This window comes from Stegodyphus dumicola, chromosome 8 (assembly GCF_044657685.1).
Source record: "Stegodyphus dumicola isolate Sdum_Otavi_A_Nest chromosome 8, ASM4465768v1".
NCBI classification, from domain to species: Eukaryota; Metazoa; Arthropoda; class Arachnida; order Araneae; family Eresidae; genus Stegodyphus; species Stegodyphus dumicola.
In genome coordinates, this window is record NC_140775.1 from 11,507,512 (window position 1) to 11,532,186 (window position 24,675).

General features: G+C 31.0%; 1 protein-coding gene and 1 long non-coding RNA gene across 2 annotated transcripts; both read right to left on the minus strand.

Moving 5' to 3' along the window:
* Positions 1-494: 494 nt before the first annotated feature.
* On the minus strand, positions 495-4,992 carry LOC118190374 (uncharacterized). Its single transcript, XR_015042483.1, has 5 exons — positions 4,243-4,992; positions 4,076-4,144; positions 2,638-2,715; positions 2,326-2,391; positions 495-625 (listed from the first exon to the last, which is right to left on the minus strand). It is a non-coding gene; the product is annotated as an uncharacterized LOC118190374 (long non-coding RNA).
* An 11,258-nt stretch (positions 4,993-16,250) lies between these two features.
* LOC146995656 (THAP domain-containing protein 1-like) lies at positions 16,251-18,857 on the minus strand. Its single transcript, XM_085822906.1, has 2 exons — positions 18,539-18,857; positions 16,251-16,577 (listed from the first exon to the last, which is right to left on the minus strand). The coding sequence occupies exons 1-2, from the start codon at positions 18,607-18,609 to the stop codon at positions 16,301-16,303; spliced, it is 348 nt and encodes a 115-aa protein (XP_085679032.1). The 5' UTR covers positions 18,610-18,857; the 3' UTR covers positions 16,251-16,300.
* Between the last annotated feature and the right edge of the window lie 5,818 nt (positions 18,858-24,675).

Sequence of the window (24,675 nt, forward strand, 5' to 3'; positions counted from 1 at the left end):
GAATAATTTCTCCCTGACTACAGTATAGATCAGGTCCGTGACTTTGAGCTACTGCAAAATGTTCTGAAGTACACTTTTTTCTGTTTCGACAACATTCATCTTGAGAATTCAACACCTGTTCATTAGCCCTTAGTAATTGACAGAAATGCTTTTAGAAAGTAGTGGGTTCATTGATACCAACATTGGTATCAATGAACCCACTACTTTCTAAAAGCATTTCAAAAATGGTTGGTATCAATGAACTGGAGATACGTTAGTTTCAGTTGTTGGGTTCAAATGAACCTTTCAAATACTAAAAGAGTCCTTTTGCATAATCGAAAGGATTTCATCTGAGAATAATTTTTCTACTTAAAAATGAGTTTTGCAGTACTTTTTAAATATTACTTGTATTTTTATTTTCGAAAATTTTCATAAATGTTGTAATTAATTATTTCCAATTTTAATAACTCACAGAAAAAACACAATTTTCAAGAAATTTTTTTATTATGGTTATTCAAACTTATACTAATATACAGCATCTTTTATATTCCTTATACATTTGACACTGCATGTAAGTTTCTCTTCCTTAGTAACTCCTTACCCAGAGACGTCTCAATGAAAGCCAAATCATGCACAAAATTTACACCTGAAAAAAAAAAAAAAAATATGATAAAATATTTTTAACACCATACACTCGACAACAGAGTACATCACATACCCCCCCCACCAAAAAAAAAAAAAAAAAGAAATTGCAAGAAATACAAATTTCTAACAGAAAAATGCATTTTCAAACAGCTGAAATTGTTTCACAAATTAATAATGCAGATAGCAAATGTAACATATAGCACTATTGCCACTCAGTGAAATGCCTCTAAATTCTGCTGCTCAGTACCCTCTGCTAAATTACAAAATTCTGCTGTGCACTAGTCTCTAAATTCTAAAAATTTTAATTACCACTGGTTGCACAGGCCCTGATCAAAGCAAAGAGGCAAGATGCTACCTGCTATTGATAAACTGCCTTATAAATACCACAGATCTAAATAAATGTCAGTTTTAAATAAATTAACAATAATAATACACTGGATTATCAGTATATTACTACAAGAAGATGAGTCATCTTCACAACTGCTGCTTCCATGCTCGCAGTGTCATTTGCTCGTGCAATATTAGTCAGTACTTTGTGTGTCGGAGGTTTCACATTAAGAGCCTGTACACCTGAGTATAAAATGTTCGTGTTCCAGTAAACACTGAATTCAGAGGGGCAAGAATAACTCTTTCATGGTGGATACCTCAGTTACCAAATGGCTTTCTAAGGCTCTATTCAAGCCGTTGTATAAATGTCATAATTCCCAACTAACAACGCTTCACATAGTCAGACCTTGCTATGTCACAAAAACTAGTTTGGGCATTAAGCTTGAAGTTTTCAACTTTGTGTCGACTTGATATAAGAGTCGGCCAATCAGAGCATATACATGAAACCTATTGAGAGAGAAAGCTGTAGACACATACATGCATGCACAAATTTAGCTTCTCTAATTGGCTATGGCTTAGACCCTCTCTCGCAGATGTGAATGGAACTCCCACATTTTATGCCTTATGATTATGTGTCTATGACATTTATACCATCATCTGAACGGAGCCTTAGGATGGCATACTAAGAAGATGCAATGTCTTGTGGGGATAAGCAATTTATACTCCTAAGCCTAAAAAAAAACTTAAAAAAAAAAAGATCACATGACTTAAATTTATTTTCTAATTGCTCTAACTTGAGGCACATTACGAGAGGAAAGCAAAGGTAGTAATCAGAATTATTTAAAAAGTTTTATCCTTATATTTTTCTTAAAAATTCTGTAAAATGATAAAATTTTTGGCTTTCCACAAATAAATATATATGGAAAAAATAATAGCCATGTAATCACAGATTTCATTTTGTTATATTTTATTAACAAAATTTAAATTATTAAAAATATCTTTCATGAAGGGAAAATAAAACATCATGAAAACAATGAAAAAGAAGCAATATTTAAAAAAGATAGTAGGCTTATTGATGAGGCTCCCATCAAAAGAATCGAACCCCAAAATATTTTCATTTGCTTCAGTGTCCCGTCTGAAAATTTCATTGATTGCAATGAATATATTAAAAAAAAATCTTTTATTTTCAAGTTCTTTCATGCAAAACGTCCAAATTTGGTACAAATCAAATTCATCCCCCCTCTTTTTGATAGCTACAATATTATACTTAACAGTTTTAATAGCTATCAGTATGTAAACAACATAATGTAACACCATAAAAGAAAAACATAAATGATGACATTTTAATTTTGGCATAGAGAAATACATATTTACCTCAAAAGAGAGCTTGTATTTCTACCTTCTACGTCAGAGTCAATAACTGAAATGTCCAGATAAGAACTGAGAAGAAAAGAACCATAATTAGTTTAATTAAGATACAATAACACGCCAACCAAGTATTAATTTAGAAGTCAAGCAACAAAAATCAGCATCATATTTTGAAATATTCACTATTTGAAAATATAACGCTGATTTTGGTTGCTTGACTTCTAAATTAATACATAATTAATTAACCATAATTAAGTAACTATAAGAGTTTCAATATCATGCACAGCTAATATCTATTTTAGAAATAAACCAACTTACCTCAAGAAAGCCTGGTTTGTCTTAGGAACATTAGCTGTAACTTCTGGCGTAGAAAAGTCAAATTTTTCACTTCTAGACCTGAGAATGAAAGAAATAAACTGCTATAACATAATTAAAAAAAAAACATCAATAAATAAATAACACATAACAAATTTAAGCATTAAGCTATGTATGACTACCACCCATCTCAGACAGTGCGACAGATATTGCTGTATACTGTTTCGCCATACCTTGTGTAGCTATTATATCATGCTGTATAACCAGTTTAAAAAAATTACAAAATGTGTTATTTATATCTATCTAAAATGGTACATTACTACATGATTTGTAAGAATAAATTAGAGAGCTCTGTGAATGAAATTCCTTCCAATTAAAAAATGTAGGAATAAAGAAAATGCAGGAATTGCAAATGCAGAAATGAAAAAGGGATTATATTTTTTTGCACAGAATCCAGATAACATATTTTTCAACATTTTAGAAATTTCAATATTAATTTTAGGGGCCTAAAATATTAGGCCCCTAAAAGCAGAATATAGTTTTTAAATGTTCAGACAATCTTCCTATGAGAAGAATTCCTTTGAGAAGTACACATCTGAACCAAAATTAAAAAACATGTACAAGAACAGAGCTGAGGACTTCTGTTAGCAGAAAGTCTGTCACATAACATATGAAAAGTTTCTTATAAGTAGATTTTTGATCAGACAGATATTTTATTGTTATACAGAGAAAGCATTCACTTCCCTTCTATTAGAGATAATTCAATTTGGACAATGGCAAAAAGGCTAAGCAAGCCTGAGCGTATTGGTCCCATTCTTGGCACTAGTATGGTTGAAGCTCAAAATACACGGCAGATATTTTCTATTTACCTGCATCCCAATATCAATTCAATTCAGCTTTTGGTGGAATTTACCATTTGTGACATATTTTTCAAAAATTACACTTCACAACATGCATGCATGACAAATACACAGAACCATAAATAAACAAGCAATAATATATATTTATGTATAAATTTTACTAAATGATAATAAAATGTTCCAACGCTAAAAGAAAGTTTTAACATCCAAGTAAATGACATAATAAAAAAAAGCAAGTTGAACACATGAATGAAATGTGCATACACCTGTAAAAATATACCATAGGTAACTGACAAAGCATTTCGTAGCAAACATATGACTATAAAATTTCCAATAATACCATGTAATGATGGTGACTTCAATTTAGATCGCAAGAACATGCTCATACTTTTGAAAAGATTCAATTATTTCAGCAATTCCTTGTGAATTGGAATTTACCCTTTCAATATTTCCCAACAATTTAGTGTGAATGGAGGAATAAATTGTTATAAAAGAATTGAACAATTATTAGCATCCCCTCATACACACACACACACAAACACATACAAAAAAAAAAAAAAAAAAAAAAAAAAAAAACTTACTTTGTAAAAAAATCATCCGGGCAATGATTCTCCTTTGACACAGATGCAGTTGTATCAATAATTTCTGACCTTCAATAAAAAAAAATACGCATATTTTACTTCGGAATTAACTTACTACGAAATCATAAACGCGAGGTAGTCGATATAAAGAATAAATTATTTCTCACCTTTCGAAAACATCCGCTCGTTCGGAATCTTCCACATCTCGGGAATTTAATTTCATATTTTTTTCTTGAGCTCGATGTTTTCGATGAATTCTGGATCTTTTATTAAAACCAGGTTGTTTTTTCTGTCGTCCTTTATATTTTCGCACATTTTTTTGCTAACTGACCACAGTACAAATAAATGTAAACAAAACGAGTGCGGAATAGCAATGCAATAGGGTTGCCGTAAACGTCATTCCGCTGACAGCTGACACTGTTTAGTGAAAACTGTGTATAAAGGAATATATGAAACGCTTCTAAATATTATTTAGAAAAAAATATGATTTATAACTGATATCAAAATCAATTACTTCGTGAATTTTTGCAGAAATAAGATTACAAAGCTAAATTTTAACTCGTAGCGCCATCTGTTGATGGCTTTCCAAACTACACATTAAAATTACGTATTTCAAACTAATTTTTTTTAAATATAATATTTAAGTAAATTTCATTCCGAACCTGATTCTAACATTTTGATTCCAAAATTGACCTATTGCTTTATATTTCTGCCAAATTTCACGCAACATAGTTTCTTAATTAGCGATTCTGCGTGTAAACAAATTTTTAGTATTGTAATTCCGCTGTAGTAGACCACCTTAACACCTCCGTCCGTTTTTTTCCCAGAGAAAGACAGATATGTATTCGGAAGTCATAACCGATTTTTAACGTACAGTTATTTTATTTTTTTAAATTGCCTGCTGAAAAATTTCATTTACATAAAAGAAGTGCAGCAGGCGTTCTATTTAGGGCTCCGGCTAGAATAACTATTTACTTCAGAAATTGGGAAATACCGGAGCCGGGCTCTGGCGCAATTAAGCTCTGTCAAGCTTACATGAAACTTGTCCACGGCATACTTACTCCCTCACATAATCTTTAATCGTACATCCTTATAGTATGTCTTAAAAAAAAAAAAAAAAAAAAAAAAAAAAAAAAAAAAACCAATTAGATAGTATATAAACGGAACTAATTTTCGACACAATTTACATGATTTCAGCAATCAGTATCATATAAAAATAGAAATTAACCTTCCAATAAAAATTTAAAAAACAATTACCATCAGCATACATACTTTAAGTTTCTTGCGTTAAAAGAAAATTGTTGAAAATTATTATATGTTTCTAATTTTCGCAAGTGAGTATAACATTAAATATACCACCAGATTTTGAAATTCTTCTAACTTATTTTTCTATATTGTTCGGTAAGGGATCAAGTACCTTCTAGTAATCAAATAATTCCACATTTTCCTTTGTAGACACTGATATGAAGAAATTACATGGCTTATTATTTCAAAAAGCAGGCATATACATTTAAATAGTGATCTGTCAGATTTAAGTCAAGTTTTATACATGTACAGTCGATATTTTTATTGATTATGGACTTAAAAGTTTCTTTCACAAAGTTTTGAACGAAGGTTTTAAAAATAATAAACGAGTAGAAAACAAATATATGATGACACTAAAGCATGAAGGCAAGAAAAAGTGGAAGCTTGGTATTTATCATGGAAAATAGGAGGTTTAAACAACGCTGAAAATTATACAGCAAACTAAATTAAAGAAATACGCCATGTTATTAAAACTGGGGAATTTAATATTATAATTAAGATACACAATATAAAAAGTTGTACCTTATTAAAAGTGTGTTTAAGATATATTATGAAAATCAGTAAAGTGAAATACAATCGCATACAAGAATTACAGAATGATAAACTTCTTGCATCTGCTTTTCCATCTTTGAAAAATAAAATTAATTTTTACTGATATATGAACTCAAACTTTATTTTAGCATTCGATGCATGAATTAATCCACGTTATTCAACTGGCAAAGTAAATATTACTACGAATATTGTTTACAATGATTACATGTCTTACCGAAGTTTAATCTTTACGTTTGCTTAAGAATCCTGTGTCTTGGATTTTTTAGACACTACCATATATTCCAATATTTTTGCACACATTTCATTTTTGCATAATGTTTTCCATTCATCACTGTAGACAACTTCCTCTGCATGAGCAGAAAAAAATTCCAAAACACTTTGGTATAAATAATCATCGGAATGCATATCAGCTAACTGGAGAATTTTGCAAACATTTACCACAGTAATACTGGATTTGAGAAAGGACGAGCACACATTTTTGAGAGCAGAAACATCATACTTATTCGCTACTGCATAAGTTGTATAACTGTTCCTTCAGATAATTTTTCCACTTTTCCAGTATATAGAAAATGAAACATTTCATGCATAACATCAGGATCCACGTCTGAAATCTCGACCAGGTTGTTTCGCGATTCTGCCATTTCGGTTTCGAACATTCTGGAAAATACGGAAGACTGGGAACACAGAATAAATTTATGCACGGAAAATATTCTCGAATCCGCTACTACAGTAACGTCAGATAATGTTCCATTTTCATAAAGATTTCGAAGACTTCTGTTTACGTTACTATCTCCGTTCGAAGTTGCAAAGAAGCAAGAAGATTCCACAATCTTAGAAGAAACACTGCTGTTAGATAGTTTAAATTCGCACATGAATAGCATTATCTCCTCTGGATCTGTAGAAATGCTCCGCGAAAACTCAGCACATTTCCAATTTTCATCCTTTTCAAACAAATGTTGATTTTCAGAAGAATTAGCAACATCGAAAGATACTTTGGTTTTTACAAAAACGGGTTCGAACTTAGAATCAGGTATTTTGCAAATGAAAATATCAAAGATCTGATCAGTCTGTGTTTTTTCACAGATGTGTACTCTTAAACTCCATTCCAGGATATCCGTTTTAAATTGGCGATCCAAATGCGTGTTAACAGGCAGGCTGGAGAAATTTGCTATTGGCCACAAAAGAGTAATTTTCTCTGTATGAATGTGACTTTCATACGTTTTTATACTACCAGGTGTAGAACCGAGAATGAGGAGTCCTTATTTTGCTGCAGTGGCATAGACCTCCTCGAAGTTGAACACATATCCGCTGAAATTTAATTTTCCAGTGTAAACATAATTGATCATGGCTTCCAGAACGTTCGATCCGATATCAAAATCCTGTTCGGAAGTTTTTTGGCCAGGTTAGGCCACCTCGCCCACAACATAGCTTTATGCACTCTGAATTCTGCACCACGTCCACGCAAGACCACATCCGTGAACAATCCAGTTTTGTAAGAAAGTAAAGAATGTATCTCTTTTTTATTAGTCTGAGAAAATGGTTTTAACATACATTTTATAATTAGTGTGTCGTAAATAATATATTTTAAAAGCAAATTTCTTTTAATAAAACGGGAAAAGCCATATGACCGAAGCAAATCAGGTTTTCCTTTTTGAAATATATAATTTAGGCTAGAACTTGAGAGAATTTCCCTTTGATTGTCATCCAGGAACTGAAAGCTGAAACTTAGCTTGCAGTCTTCTGGAGAATCATCGTTTCTGAATAGAAAGATACCTATGTCATCTTCACATGATGTACCTTGAGGATATAAGTAAAGGCACCATTTCTTGCCAGGTAAAGAGTCGACGACAAAGAAAGGGCTGCAAATATATTGCTCTTTAGTCTGATGGCACATGCTGAAATTTTTAATAATCCACACAAATGTAAAATCGCAGTCGATTTCTTTCTCCATTGCACAAACGTTATTTCCTTCCTAGCTATCCTATCTGCTCATCTATTGCTAAAGTAAACATTCGCATTTGAGTAATTTCTATGACCTACACTCCCTTCCGCTCAGCGAATGCTTTCATCGGCTATTGTGAAGGCTAAGGCTGAATCCCCCAACTTTTCCCTCTTGGCGAGTAAGGGAAAGCGCTGCCAATTTTGGCGCGTTTATCGCACACACTGGCTGAATATCTGCTGTTCTTTTTTTAAGATTGATTTTATAGACGCGCGTCATTCAGCGCATATAAACTTTTCGGATAATTTATTAGTTCTCAAATAGTATATAGACGTTTCCACTTAAATAAAAATTTCGCGTATATTTTGTAAAACATATTCAAAATAGCTTATGCTTCAGATGTTTCAGTTTAGTTAGCAGAGTAAAATAAATAAATATGAATAAAAACTTTCAATAGTGTCAAATGGTTAAATAGTTAAAATGTAGAATGTGAAAATAAATTTATCTTAATGACATTTTAACAAAAATTTCAATAAAACACTGTAAATTCATACTCAAAAAATAACTTTAGAATATGTTATCAGTTAAGTCTGAGATATATGAAAATAATTGCGCAAGACTCTGAAGAAACATTTTCCTTTAAATGTGTGAAATATTTCATAACATATATGGAATAAGAAAGTACAGCATTCTGAGTTTTGGATGCTTTTCTCCAAATGTAATATAAATACGAACTAGAAAGCGTAATAAAAAGTCCTTCCCCTCCAATCAGATCACCTTTGTGTTGCATTGTATTTGTAATACTTCTAAAAATCCAATTTTTACCTAAATTAAAAAACAGTTATTGCATAAAAGATAATAAATTTGAACATATAAGAATGAATTTTGTAATTTGAGTTACGTTACAAAATAATTCATAGTTTATATATTTTATATTAATAATTGAAATGAATTACATGTGGTTAAATTGTCCTTTTACAATTTAGGAATGTGTCTTGACCACATTCTTAAATTGTAAAAGGACAATTTAACCACATGTAATTCATTTCAAAGCATAAAAGAAAGCTTATTTTTTATTTTACACAGCAACAGCAGTTTCATGCAGTCAAGTTTTTTTAATTGCTAGTTGTTATACATAATACTTAATTTGAAAAACATTTTTATTAGAGAGCATAACTAAGAAACCTCTCACACAGTGATTACAAAGAATGTTGTTAAATTTACAAAAGTATTGAACATATATTGAACAGCATTGTAGCAAGAAAGTCCTGTACAAAATATATAAATTTAGTGTAACTTATTTTTTAGTATTTGCACATAGTTTCCTCCAAATGAACCTTAATGGGAAGTTATTTTGCGAAAATTTAAAAGTAAAAGTAATAAAATGGCCTCTAATTAAGATGTAACTGCATTTATAATTATTTTGTAATTATGAATATTATTGCAATTATATTGTGCATTTACAACATAATTGCATAAAGTAATGACTTAAGAGTTCACAGATAGAATGTAATATAATTAAAATGAAATTACCTAAGTTGTAATTATAATCACTTATTTAATACCACAATATTATTATAATTACAATGTAATTTAAATTGGGTACTACAATTGCATACCCTCCATTCAAAAGGAGGTACTGATAAGCCTGGAAGTTATTATCAACAAAAAGCCTGTTCAGAACAGTTTGATGACAATTTCCACTGGGCAGAAAGTACATTCTTAAGCCCAAGCAAATCAGGACAATAAAAATCATTTAGTCTCACGATTCATTATATTTTGTATATATTTATTTATCCATGTAAGTCACATATCCTAAATTTGAATTCTGCACAAAATTATTTACCTATATTTTAAAATACTTTATGAATTATTAGAAGAGATATGGCAAATATCTTCTAAAAATAACTGTCAAATATTTGTATCCATTAATTGATTCAGATACACACTTTTATTATTTAAGTATATCAAAATAACAGTTTCATGTTCCTGAAATACAAAAATTATGGAAAAAGTTAAAGTAATATTCTTAGAAGCATATGATATTACTCATCAGATGCAAAATTATAGTTAATTTTTTGCCATAAGTACAAGTTTATTACACAGTAGTAAAATGTGTAACTTAACAACATGTTATATAAAAAATTAATGATAATAAGTTTAACAGAAGTGTGCAAATAACTTTCTGCACCTGAAAATTACTTGAAACTTTTCTACACCTGAGGGGAGGATTGGATTGGATTATTTAATTATGGCAAAGCACACGAGGGCTATCTGCCTAAAGGGAGGGATGCCTTCATGGAGGGCTTTCTAAGGGAAACTGGCTCGTATACACGTTACACATGGGGAAAACCACGAAAACGCCCATGCAGCCCAACGACTTCTTATAACAGGTAGACTGCTCACCCACAGAGAATTCGTCTGCTAGGATGTCTCCAACATATACCACGTGACTAATGCTCTTGGCGCTCTTGGGGAGTGATAGCTTAGACTGTTCATCGCCAGTTTGGCCCGCTTTTGATATGGCAAGTAGTGCTTTTTATTTCCGTCTCCTAGCAGTCAGCAGACAACGACCTCGAATTAGGTTGTTCGATTTTTTACAATTATATTTAGATATAACTTAACCCCTTTTTTCCTGAATATTTTATCTATATTTTTAATAATCGCTTTAAATTATTTGCACCATTGTTTAAGATGTTTAGGTTAAATAATTTTAGGAAGAAAATCTAAAATAAATAATAAAAAATGAGATGGAAACTTTAATTTGAATAACGTTAAAAAATTAATTGCACTACTGTTATAATATTTGAGAAGGTAAAAAAATCTCGTTTAATTTTAATGCATTGCATCCTAAAGAGACAAAGAAAATCACATTGTATTACATGTATTTATGCCATTGATGAAATATATACTTACATACTGTTGACTTTCAGCTGGAACTATAAACTATTACTGTCCAAACTTAATATAGTTTATGATACAAAAAGATAAATTATACTGAATTAATTAATTAAAATTATGTTTACTTAAATATATGAAAGTAAAATATTAAAGAAAAATATTTTACTTTCATATATTTAAGTAAACATAATTTTAATTAATTTAAAGTCAGAAATAGTTTTGGAAGAATTTCATTTACTTTTGACCTCTCGGTGTTAGCAATAGTACTTGCATTATGGAAATGTAGGATAGTAAAGAATTTTTTATTTTTAAAAAGATCTTTATTAAGTAATTGATTATGCCCATTTTATTCAGTTACTTGCATATTAAAGTGCTTATAAATTCAGCAATGTCCAGAAAATAATTTCATGCAAACTTGGAAGCTACTGCCTTAACTGTACATTAAATTTAGTAAGATTTCATATTTTGCAGATCAGCTGTAAAATGTACATTTTCAAAATAAAATTTTCTTTCTGAATTATAAATTCAAACATGACAATACATATTCTATTTTATTCCTGTATCCCAATTAAATAAACACATTATGAAAATGTGCATTTAAATATAGTATTTACTATAAAGTAAGTGGCTTAATTACAAATAAACACTCAAAAATTAAGTAAAACAAAAATATACTACTTATCATGAACACTAATCTTTTAAACGTGAGCAGAACGCACGTTTTGAATAAAAAGTTTTCGCTCTTCACCAGTTGCAAAGGATCCAACTTGCATCTGATGAAGAAATAAAGCTTTTCGATTGAAAAGCATGTCCTGCTCATATTTTAAAAGTTTGGTGTTCATACAAAGTAGTATATTTTTATTTTAAGTGGATTAATGCTTTATTTTATTTATTAAAATTATTTATTCTAAAGTATATCAAGAACAAGTACTAAAAATCACCTACTCAAAATGGTAGTCAAGTATATTCCAAATTTCTTATTTTTGATATGTGAATAAGTAATGAGCTTTTTAAAACAAAAACACACAATTTGGCCAAAATATAGAAACTAGTTATTGTTATATACTACATGAATAACTTTATGAAATACAATAATGCAATATAATATGAAATAATAACCTCTTTTTTCCTGAATATTTTATCTATATTTTTAATAATCGCTTTAAATTATTTGCACCGTTGTTTGTTGCACCCTATATATGGCTCTGATATGAAAAATTTGACTTATCAAACTTTTTTTTATTTATTATTATTATTTTTGGAGATGGTATAAATTTTTAAAAAATTAGCTTGTCGAACCATTGAAATCTTTATAGATATATAAAGAATGTGATATTTACTTTTAAAAAATGAATACATAAAACAATGTAAATAAAATACAAACTACAAATTAAAAATACATGCTTTTATTTTTAAAAATACAGGACTTGAATAAAACTTAAAATATTATTGTCCCTTAAAAAGTGTAATTTTTGTGTTAACACTACGTACGTTTTTGTTCTGAAGTTTTTCTGTTTCAACTTTACCTGCATAGTACAGTCGTATTTTCAGGTATTCAAACAGAATGGCTTTTATCAAAGAACTTCTATGGTTATCTAAAGGCTCATGATTTAAAATATGTTCATGCATGCCTAAAAATATATTTGGAGAGTTTTCTATTATACATTTAACACTATCTGAAATTAATGAAGCCATAATGTTTTTTTATTTAAGTTTTCAGAAGCTTGGGTGGTTCGAAAAGATTTCTCAGCTGCTCTACATATCTTCACAACACTACCAGATGGAACTATTAATCCTCCCCTATTTTTTCTACCTAATAATTTACTTCGTGTATAATCAACTGTTAAACCAACATCAGACAGAGAATATATACAAGTATCACATTTTAATGCATTTTTCAATTTTTTAACAACACTACCAGCAATGTATGCAACAACATCACTAACAAAGTCTGAGAATTGTTTACAGCTTGTTAATGCAAAAGAATGATCTTCAGTAACACAATTCTCAGAAAAATTAAAATCACCTTTAAAGGTATCTGTGGAGTTGAAATTGATTGACTTCAAGTACATATTAGTGGAACTGCTCACATTTAAAATATTTGTATCGTCTAAAACGATGCAATTTGCTTTAAATTGTTTTGCAGTAGGGTTGTTGTTGTGACCACCTTTTGTGCGTATGGCACTGAAAAATAACTCAGAGTGGTCCTGTGATAATTTGTATGTCAGGAAAAAGTTTAATGGGTGAGGTGAAATTTCACACAGCTCAATATATAACGATTTAATACTATTGATGCAAACTAAAAATCCTAAAAATCCTGTTTTCCTGTTGCTATGCAATATGTATTCTCCAATTTTTTTCCAAGTTTTTTATGTATTCTTGTGCTGTATTTAAGAAATTTAATATAGTATCTTTATTTTGGGGCTTAATTGGAGATTTAAAATCTTTACTTAATAGGTTTTTGCTGTTTAAGATGTCAAAAAGGCTATTGAATATTTTTAAAAATTTTATGATTGGAGCACAGCCAATGAATGTGGGGTGTTTTAAATCGTTTTCTAAATATAAAAAAGCATCAGCAACACTATTACTGAGAACCTGGGCTGCAAGTTTAACCTTCATTTTTTCACGATACGATTCTATGGGCCGTGCCCGTAACTTTGTTGCAGCATGAAGGCCTTGCTCCTTTTGAAATTTTTCTAAATTGATTATATGCTCCCACAAAATGAAGCCACTGTCACCATCAACAATGGATCCTTTTGATGCCAAGCAATTTCTAACAAGCTTCAACATATGGCAAGGATCCATTGTGACATACACATTGTCTCCGGTGGCAGGGTGTGGAAAATAATTGATTAAATTATTGCTTTGTAAATTTGCACCTAATGCATTTGCAGTTGCAATATTGCTACTGCAACCATCAAATGTCAAACTTATAATTCTAATGCCAGTCTCTTGAAGATAATGAAGGGCCTCATTAATAAGATTGGCTCTTTCTAGAGCATTTAACCCATTTATCAAAAAATACGAAACTGGAACCTTCCAGCTTCCATTAATGGCATTCACCATGAAAACTAAAGCCTCTTTTGCATGAGGCAGCTCATCATCATCTATGTCAGTACCTAAGTCAACATATCCAGTAAAACGAGTTCTATCCCATTCAACATGTTGTCGTATTGTCATTTCATCGACAATAAGAGCTCCATAAATGGTTTTGTTTATCTTTAAAGCTTCTTCTGCTTTATGTTTCAATGATTGTAGGGCTTCCTTCGTAAATCCAGGAGAACCACTAACTTTACCATACCACCTTCTTAAAGTAGAAGGATGGGGAAGACTGTCGTTGAACATTTGTCTGACATAATTATATGCTTTTGCCGAATAAAAATTTAAAGTCATGGCAAATGTTCGGAGGTCTTCTGAATATTCAGCTCTTGAATTACTACATTCAAGTCTTTCTATGAAGTCCCCTGCAGCTTCAGACAACTAGAGGAAGGGAGCAAAAAAATTAATATTTTAATATAATATTAAACATAAAAATTTTAAATATAATATAATAAAACATAGATGAGTTTTAGCAATAACTTATAACATTTTTATGTAATGGTCACCTCAAAAATATTAAAAAAACCTACAGATGCAATATTTTCATGACACTAATGGAAATACAACCTGTGACATTGCATCCTGCATGTCATTTCCTTAATCAAAGAATTACTTGATTAGACATATATTTCTGATTATTACATTTTGAAAATTCTCAGCAAGTATTCATTATATCTTAGGGTGCATGATAAGGGGGCCATCCAAAAATGATGTCACGCTCTGATGGGGGAGGGGGTTTGTGCAATTGTCACAAGGGGGAAGAAGAGTAATAAAAAGTGTGACATCACACACATTTTGGTTAAAAAACAGCATTTAAAATCAGCTGATTAAATTTTGAAATTACAAAAATTGAGGGTATTTCTTTCTATTGGGGCTAAAACAACTTTCCTGGGATTAATAAAAATTCTACTGATTCTTACTAAATGATTTAGATCAGCATTTCCCAGCTTTAAATCAGAAGTGAAAGTATATGTTTATGTAATAGCCTGACATTTGGCAAGGGAAGGAGGATAAAAAATTTTATGAAAATGTGCAACATCATTTATGAATTACCCCTAAATTAAGTTATAGTTAAAAACCAAAACTATAGTTAAAAGCACAATTTCTCTGGGAAATTATGGATAAAATAATTGTAAGAGAGATACAAAATGGATATTGTAAAAATTTGTTAAGCTTACCCCTAAAATTGTTGACGCTGAATCAGATATTAAATTCTGAGTTTTTAAACTCAGTGAGCAGCTCGTCTAAAGAGGCCACACGCTTCTTCAGTCATTTGTTCTGTTTATCTAACAATTTAATTTTTCTTTTCATGCTGATATTTTGCTGCTGAGCTATTTCAAGAACGTTTTTTGCTTTACTTGGAGATGTAACATCCTCATCATTAAAATCTCCCAAGTAATGCAGCCGTTTCCTTCTTTCAGGAGTTACAGATGTACTTGCTGAACCTACAACAGATTTCAAGACGAAATATTAAATATAAGTGTTATATTAATAATAATTATTATTATTTATAAATCATACTCATATGGAGCTTAATAACGCATTTCAGTAATTTTATGGCTAATAATTTGATTTGGTGTGGAGGAAAAGGATTATTTTATTTGTGTAATGTCTTTCTGAGAGGAAACAGAATTAAAAGTTATGAAACATGAATATTTATAGCAAGCAAGGAGATTTTGAGGGTAATTTGCCATCTTAAATTAGTAAAAAATAAATAATGGGTTTTTCTTCACAAGCTTTCAATACCTTTGAAACAGAATTAAAAGTTATGAAACATGAATATTTATAGCAAGCAAGGAGATTTTGAGGGTAATTTGCCATCTTAAATTAGTAAAAAATAAATAATGGGTTTTTCTTCACAAGCTTTCAATACCTTTTGAAATTTTTCTAAATTGATTATATGCTCCCACAAAATGAAGCCACTGTCACCATCAACAATGGATCCTTTTGATGCCAAGCAATTATTAGAGTTCAGGCAAGATGTTGTAGATATAAACTAAATTAGTTTTAAAAGTTCCCATAATCTCAGATTACTTTATCGTGTAATAGTTCAAGTGTTTTAGTTGCTTTAATTAGCAATTGCATAAAATTTTCAAGCTAAGTTCATTAAATTTAATTTACAAATGAAACTGAAACATAAACATAAATAAAAAAGTAGGCTAAAAGTAAATTACAAGCATTCTGGAAATTCTAAACTGAATATAAGTCTAGAATGCAACAAAATTCACCTACTTACAAAACTATTTTTCTCTCTAAAAATGCTATTTAACATATTGAAACCAATACAATTAATAGAATTCAAAGAAAAAAATTACTACATCACAGCATGTTATGTTAGACTTAATCAAAGTACAATTTCTTCCTTGACTCTCTCTCACATACATAAATAAGTATGTTAAGTACATGATACTGAAATTGAAAATAGAGCATCACTTACTTTCTGAATAGTGCATAGACTCTTCTGGATTGGGCTGAAGTGGCTTTTTTGACGACTTTCGCTTGTAAACATTTTTTTGTAAGTGAGAAGGGAAATTAAATAACGTTGGAATTGCTGTGGCCTTTAACCAGGTGCCTCCAAACTTTGTTCTATCGAAGCAGTCTGATGTAAAATGTTTCGAACATAACTTTGAATACTTGGTTACTCTAAAGTTTTCCCGCCGCAGTTGTACTTCCCATTGTTTTTGCCTTTCTGGATCTTTAGGGAAACTATAAATGAAAAAAAAAAAAAAAAAAAACTTAATTGTACTAAAGTAGCAAATGAAGTATTAAATTACACACATATATGTATTCCAGGTCATACAGGTATACTGCAGAAGAATGGTAATTTTTCAGAATCATTTAAGAATTCTTTAAGTACATGCTGAAAAATATCATGAAATTTTAAAAGTTATAAGGTATTTCTTCCACTTTCCTAGCGAGCCTTCGTGGTGTAGTGGTTCTGCACACTGAGCCGGTATTTCAGAGGTCCGTGGTTCGATTCCCGGCGAAGGCGTTTCCTAATTTTTCATCTTGCTGGCCTCTAAAAAAAAATCCTAATAACTCTACAAGTGGCGCCCGAACTAAAAGGGTTGTGGATGATGATTCTCCGCACCCAGGATTTGGCGACTAGGTCCCCTAAAACCCTAGTCGCCCTTTAAAAAGGGGAGTATATAAGGTATTTCTTCCACTTTCCTAGCGAGCCTTCGTGGTGTAGTGGTTCTGCACACTGAGCCGGTATTTCAGAGGTCCGTGGTTCGATTCCCGGCGAAGGCGTTTGCTAATTTTTCATCTTGCTGGCCTCTAAAAAAATCCTAATGACTCTACAAAGTGTAGTAATTTTTCATTGGAAATAAATGTAAATGTACCTACAATTAGAGTCAAAACAATAATATAATTGTCTGTATATGGGGATGGCATTTTTCCCTTTAGCCTTTTATTACATGAGAATTCTTATTTCGTGATTCTGTATTGGAATGGAAATCAAAGGGTCCTTTTGGACCACCTTAAAGTCCTCTTAAAATTATTTTACAATAGTACATACATTCAAAAACACAATTTGTAATACATCAAATTACAGGTCAAAAGGTGCCTTCTAGAGAAAAGAGGGTCAAGTGAAATTTAAAAGAAAATGAGTCACTTTCAAATTAGATTGTTAATGATGGGAAAAATTTGTGCTCAAGGCAATGTTGAAAAAAGTTAGTTTGATTTTGTCATCAACAATTCTTTCTTAATAAAAATCTATTAACAAAATTATATTTCACTGCATGCAGGTTCAACTTCTAAAATGAGCACCACCTCTCTTTTCTTGAGATTATATTACTGAAACATAAAAATGCTCTCTCTTTTCTTGAGATAATATTACTGGTACAAAATAATGCAATCTTAATTACTGATTTCCACACTCATGTGTATGTCATGGGGGGATGAATACATCTTATTAACTATAACAAATATTTTATATTGAATATGTATCAAACGGTAACAAACTTCAGCTCAGTATTTATTATTAGGATCAAAACGATATTACAGTTAAAAATTCTCTCACTCTCCTTTTTTTTTTAAATACTATTTAAAATATGGTTAAGTTTTTTACATCACATTTTTTCAATTACATTAAATTTCTAACAGCATCGTAGATGAGACAGAATTATAATCCAGATTATTTTTATTTTAATTGATTTTATAGAAAATAATGATACAGCATTGAGCTCTATAAAAGTAATCTGATTTTTAAAATAATGCTGTTTAACTGTTTATGTTTAATGTTGCATGAATCAAGATCTTCAGCTTTTTTTTTTTTAACAAAGTAAATATATCGCACAATCTTTTCTCAATAATTTAATGCTAATAACAGCATTTTTCTTTTTTTATCGCAAGCAGTAATTGTTTATGAAATCAAAACGCGTACGACTTGGCGAAAAAAAGTTAACGCCAATTGGCGCAGCTTTCTATTTCAACGGAATACACGGAAAAAACATATAAAATTCAATTATTTGTAAAGGATGAATCCAGTAAATAGTGTCACAGTATTTAATACATTTTGATGCTAATAATACATGCTGAAAATGTCATATACGGCGGCAATTTTCTTGTACAATATGGCTGAAAATTTCCAACCAATTCAACAGAGATAGTAAAACGACAGAAATACTGAAAATAAAATAATAAATCATGCAGTTTTAACTTACCTATGAAAGGTTACAGGTCCTCCTTTCACGAAACTTTCTTTACATCCGTAGGCGCTGCAGCGAATAACCATTTTTACTTAAATTTTATGTGACCAAGCAGAGCAGCAGTCTTTCGTCCCATAGAAAGCAATGTAAAGTATTTCCGGACTTTCGGAATTCGCGCAGCAGTCACGTGACACTAATATTGGAACCGGTTGAAGGTTGCAATAAGCTCTCTACCAGTATATTATCTCGTTGATGCAGCCAGCCCGTCCGCGGGATTCGAACCTCGGACCGAACTACCAGTGTTCAGCGTCTTTACCGCTCTCCTGAGGGGAGGGGGAGGTCTAGTAAAATTAGATTTGTTATAACTTCAGTTGGACCAAACACCTTCTATAGATATATGCATCACTAAAGAAATAAATAAAATTATCCTGCTTAAAAAACAGATGAACATATCAGTTTTTTCCCCCTTGTTACCCTTTACATTGAGAAATACAAACAGTACAGCGCTGAAAAATATTATCCTTGAAATTTTGTTAAAATGAGGGAACACACACCATCTTTTTATTTAAGCATTACACTTCAAAGACAGATACACATACCAATTTATTTTCACTACCCTTTATACTGAGAAATAACATGCCATATAAAAATGAAAAACATTATCCTTGAAATTTAGATAAAATGAAGTGATACATACCATTTTTTATTCATGCATTACTAAAATGAATAAAACCATTATGCTTCAAAAACAGGATACACATAATATACAGGATACACATTCTGACACATATTCATGAAGGTTCACTAAAACAGCACAATCATCCAGTACTTCAAATAAAGCAATATGTAGTAATAACAAAATGGGAAAACTTATGCGCGCTGGACATCTTTTTTCCTATTGCATGTTGTCTGACATGATCCACAAGTGCCGAAAAATGTACCTAAAGAAACACATTTCAATATTAACATAAAAATTGTTTACTCATTAAAATTGTTTACTGATTAAAATTCCTTCATTTCATACCAGTATTATAAAGATCATGCACGAAACAAATCTACTTTCCCATACTTTTAAGTAAAACTTAACTGAAATTTTATACTGGAAAATATGCTGTATTTCTATATATTACAAACAAGAAAATAATACCAAGCCTAGGAAAAAGTAATACATATTACATAATACGCAGAAATTATTTAATAAAAAACACACATACCTTCTAAAATTATTTTATTTATTTCAAGGCAGTCGATTTGTTTCTTATTGGCTGATACTGATGATTATGAAACGTTATGAGCTCTTTTGTTGATAAGATGCTTGCGTCTGGTAACAAAAAAATTATCAATAATTACTTTCTTAATTTATTTGATTGTTATGCATGCATTAAACACTACACATGCATTAAAAACACAATTATTTTTGAAAAATACACATGCAGATTTTCACAAGTTTTCTGTGCTTATCTGAATGTTCTGCATTCATTTCGAAATCTTTACTCCATTGCCAAATTGTATAATAATACTGGGATTATAAATATATGATACTTGCACAATCCTTGCAATTATTCAAATCAAATTATATATATTTTGTCTCATACTATGCAATTTATTCTATCAACTTCAGATGTCAGTGTCAAAATTCTGGAAGTTATTTTAACCAAGAAACGGTAGTGGGCACCGTGCATAAACAACACATCTAACTTTTCAACAACAGTGATTATAAAATAAGGAAAAAAATTATATATCATTCCAACGATATTGCAACTCATTATGTTACATATATCTTTAGCAAACATTCAGATTTTAACTCGGGTTTCCAAATTATTATTCTCAAATTATTACTCATTGTTTAATAAATTTCAATATACTAATGATTTTCATGTTACATTAGTATAAATTCCCCAATTGGCACAGGAAAACAAAATCTGCGCTTTAAATTAGAAGAGGGTGGGTTATTCAATTATGGCAAAGCACACGAGGGCTATCTGCCTAAAGGGAGGGATGCGTTCGTGGAGAACTTTCTAAGGGAAACTGGCTCTTATACACGTTACACATGGGGAAAAACCACGAAAACGCCCATTCAGCCAGCCCGTTCGCGGGATTCGAACCTCGGACCGAACTACCAGTGTTCAGCGTCTTTACCGCTCGGCCGCTGGTGGGCTTAAATTAGAAGAGAAATTTCTTTTCCATATTCAAAACATCCACATTGGCGATGTTTGGCGACGGGTACATTAACCCTAGACTAATTTAATTATAGCTATTATGACAGAAATTAGCAGATACTTAGGTTATTGCACACAAGAATTTCACTTTACTTGCACATTATAAACATCGGAGAAGATATAAACTCTAAATGAAGGCGTAAATAATATTATGTTTATTAAGCAAAGTTGAGCGCTTGGACTAGGTTTCCAATTGTCTCTTCGGCAATTCTTTACCCATATTTTGCTTCTTTCTTCCTTTTTAGAAAATGTTACCAATATATGACCTTTCCGTGAATGATTTGAGCAATTAATAGCTGCACATCCGCCCATTTTACACAAAAAAGCACAAGAAATTGTTGTACCGCTAACTATGCAGCCGCCATTAATACTCCCACTTGGCATCCCGAATGTCTGATAATTCAGCCTGGTATATAGGAGCTTAGTGAAGGCCGGTTATTCCCAGGGATAAATAGTCTTTTAAGTCCTGGGTTATTCCAAGGAAATCAGCCTATGCGGTCAAGTTCTAAATTTACAACCCCTTTTTTTAACGAGGGGAGCTGAAAAGGAGGGATAATCTTGCTCGGGATCTGGAGAAAATGTGGAGGTCGTTTAAACATTTAACTTCTCTACATTCAGTTTTATACAGAGGAAAATACAAATTGAATTCTTCGAATGAATGCAATTTTGTACGATGAAAATGCATTATTGAACGATAAACAGTAAGGGATATAACATCTTTTTTTAAAGCCATGGGAGTAGAAAGACAGATATTTGTTATATCAATGTGTATGTATGTATGTGTGTGTGTGTATTTAATTATGGCAAAGCATACTAGGGCTATCTGCCTCAGGGGAGGGATGCCTTCGTGGAGGACTTTCTAAGGCAAACTAGCTCGTATACGTGTTACACATGGGGAAAACCACGAAAACGCCCATGCAGCCAGCCCGTTCGCGGGATTCGAACCTCGGACCGAACTACCAGTGTTCAGCGACTTTACCGCTCAGCCGCTAGTGAGCCACACACACATCCGCACATATACATTAAATCATATTTACATATCGTTTATAAAGTATAATTGAGTGCAATTTAATCATAAAGAGTTAGAAAATACCCCACGGAATTACTTCGCTTCGTAGATTTCTTGTAAGAACCTCAATGCTCAATGCCAGAGGTTCCATTTCTAAGCCGTTTATGTATCTTATTTTTTATGCTTTGAATTATATTGAAAGAATTATTTCACCTGATTATAGCTAAAAATGCAGTTTTTTTAGTGAAGAATTTAAGGATAAGAATAGAATTAAGTCCTTCTTTAATTACTCTTAAAGTATTTAAATTTTTTTTAAAAAAAAGTGCACATTAATACGGATCACTGAACTAAGGTGCTCGACAGAGGACTGATTAATTAGCCACTAAATTTTGATTTTGAGTCAAAATGAATTCATCTGCATTGTATAAGAAAGGAAATTAAAAAAATGTTTTTATATTCTCGCAGTCATAATATTTTTCTTAAATATTCAATTAATTCATATTCAAATATTCCAATCCATTATAATTAGTAATAAAGCAATATAATAAATAAATAAATATTTAAAATAAATTAAATGGAATTTTAACTTCAAAACTTTTCGCATCCTATATAATTTGTTTCCATTCTAGTACCATGTAGATCCAAAATTATATTAAATCGCGTATTAAATTTCAATTTATTTCTTTACATTTTATTTAATTTTAATTAGTTAATTACTTCAATCGTTAATTATTTCAAAAAAAAATTAATTATCTAATAATTATCGATTAAATTATAATGAATTAATTATATAATAATTATTGATTAAATAAGAATTTATAAACATTAATTTGATAATAATTAACTATTTAATATTCATTTTATTTATTTATTTCTTTCTTCTGATGGTCTTCCATAGGGCTCCGGCACTTCTAATCTTAGAAATTAAGCCCTGGAGCATTTAATTCCGCTCATAATGAAATGTTGTTTCAAAATGTATTCTTTTCACATACACATTGTAGAAAAGAAAATATATTCATTTATATGTATATTTACGACGTAATTACAAAATGTCTACATCCCATCGTGTCAAAACCCATTGAAGTCAGTGAATCTTTTGGTCTCCATGAAGGTATCGCGAGTGCTTCAAAGCAGTGTATAAAGAAAACCGGTTAGAGCCGTGTTCCCCAACGTGAGACTCACGCCCCACAAGGGGGCAATGCGACTGTTAAGGGGGCAATTCGAAAATGGACTCGTCCAGAGTTTAAGGGGACAAAGGACGTTCTAAATATGTTTCATGAAGTCAAAATTTTTCGAAATTTCATTTTTTATTCCCCAAAATAAAGAAAAATGTAAGTGATGTATATGTAAAAAGGTTTTTAAATTGCGGTGCATTTTAAATATTTTATAAAGAATTCGCTGTAGACATGGACATTTAAATGCTTTTAAAGGCATTTAAATAACTGATGCATTATGCTTTCCAGACGTTTCTCGCACATTTCAGCGAACGAATTTATTTTATTTTTTATTGTAGGAATGGCAACCGGTATATTATTCTTTCCTTGAATGAAAACAGCAGCCTGCTTTCAGCTTTGTTTGGGTGCAAGCAAGAAAAAAAGTTCGACGGTATTCGGAGGCATATTTAAAATTTGGTTTCATACCCGGTCCATAAAAGGTCAACTTTTGTCTTTTATGCCAATAATGCTTGACCAACGAATCAATGAAACTAGGTCGTCCTGAGGCACATTTGAAGGCGAAACATAATGCTGATATTAATTCAGATTTGAATTATTTTCAAACTTTAAGGAAAATTTTTGAAGAAAGAGTAATATTAAAGTCTCTATATTTGCTGCTCATAATGCAACTGTTAATTATGCTCTTGAGGCTATTTATCAAATTTCATTAAACCGCACTATAGGGGAGAATTGAATCAAACCATCAATATCAGCATTTAAAACTAGAAAAAGATGAAAGATTATTCTAGAAAAAGATGACAATGACGTTAAAGCTATGCCACTAAATAAACAATACTGTTTGCAGTAGAAAGATTAAATGAGGATATTGAAATACAACTTGTTGAAAAGCTGAAAAAAATTTTTTTTGGTGCAAATGGAATGAACCAACTTTGAGAGACAGTGAGGCCGTACTTGTAACTTATGTAAGATATATTCATAAAGGAGATTTTGCCGAAGAAATATTCTTCTGTAAATCATTAGAAAGCACCACTACCTCCAAAGATATTTATAGTAAGCTACAAAATTACTTAGATATGAAAAATATACCAATAAAAATATAATACATCTTATACAGCAGATGGTGCTCCTAATATGATGGTTGAAAAATAAAATAAAGCAGGGAATAAGAAAAAGGGTTGCTTAAAATTGATAAAAGATGAGAATTCAGAAATGCTTCTTGTGCATTGTGATATTCATAGAGAAAACCTGGTAGCTAAAAACAATTCGCCTGTTCTAAATGAAGTACTAAATTCAGTTATAAAGTGTATCAATGCTACTAAAGCTAGGGCCAAATGTGAATGTCTTTTCAAGTTATTTTATGAAGAACAAAATGAATACTATATGAGACTTGTACTTGACACTGAAGTAAGAAGGCTGTCGAAAGGGAGCTGCTTGGAAAGATTTATGGAACTATTTGATACTCTTAGTTATTTTATAAGCGACAAACCTGAGATGAAAAATCCGTTAACGGATGATAGCAAGGCAATTGTGGGTTATTTAGCCGATATTTTTGAAAAATTAAATGTATTAAATAAACAACTTCAAGGTGCAAATAAAACTTATGTCGATGCAAAAGGAAGATATTTGGTTTCATTATCTTTGTTGAATGATGTCAGGCATGTACTATTTACCACAAAATTTTTTAAAAGTCGCATTGGCTCCAAAAAAGTGACTTGACTACCACTATACTTGTTATTGTCGATCATCTGA

Excerpts from the sequence above, each read along its gene's own strand:
- LOC146995656 (XM_085822906.1), bottom strand. The coding sequence starts at position 18,609 with ATGGTTATTCGCTGCAGCGCCTACGGATGTAAAGAAAGTTTCGTGAAA. Across the intron at positions 16,578-18,538 it reads GGACCTGTAACCTTTCATAG|TTTCCCTAAAGATCCAGAAA; the intron begins GTAAGTTAAAAC and ends TTTCATTTATAG.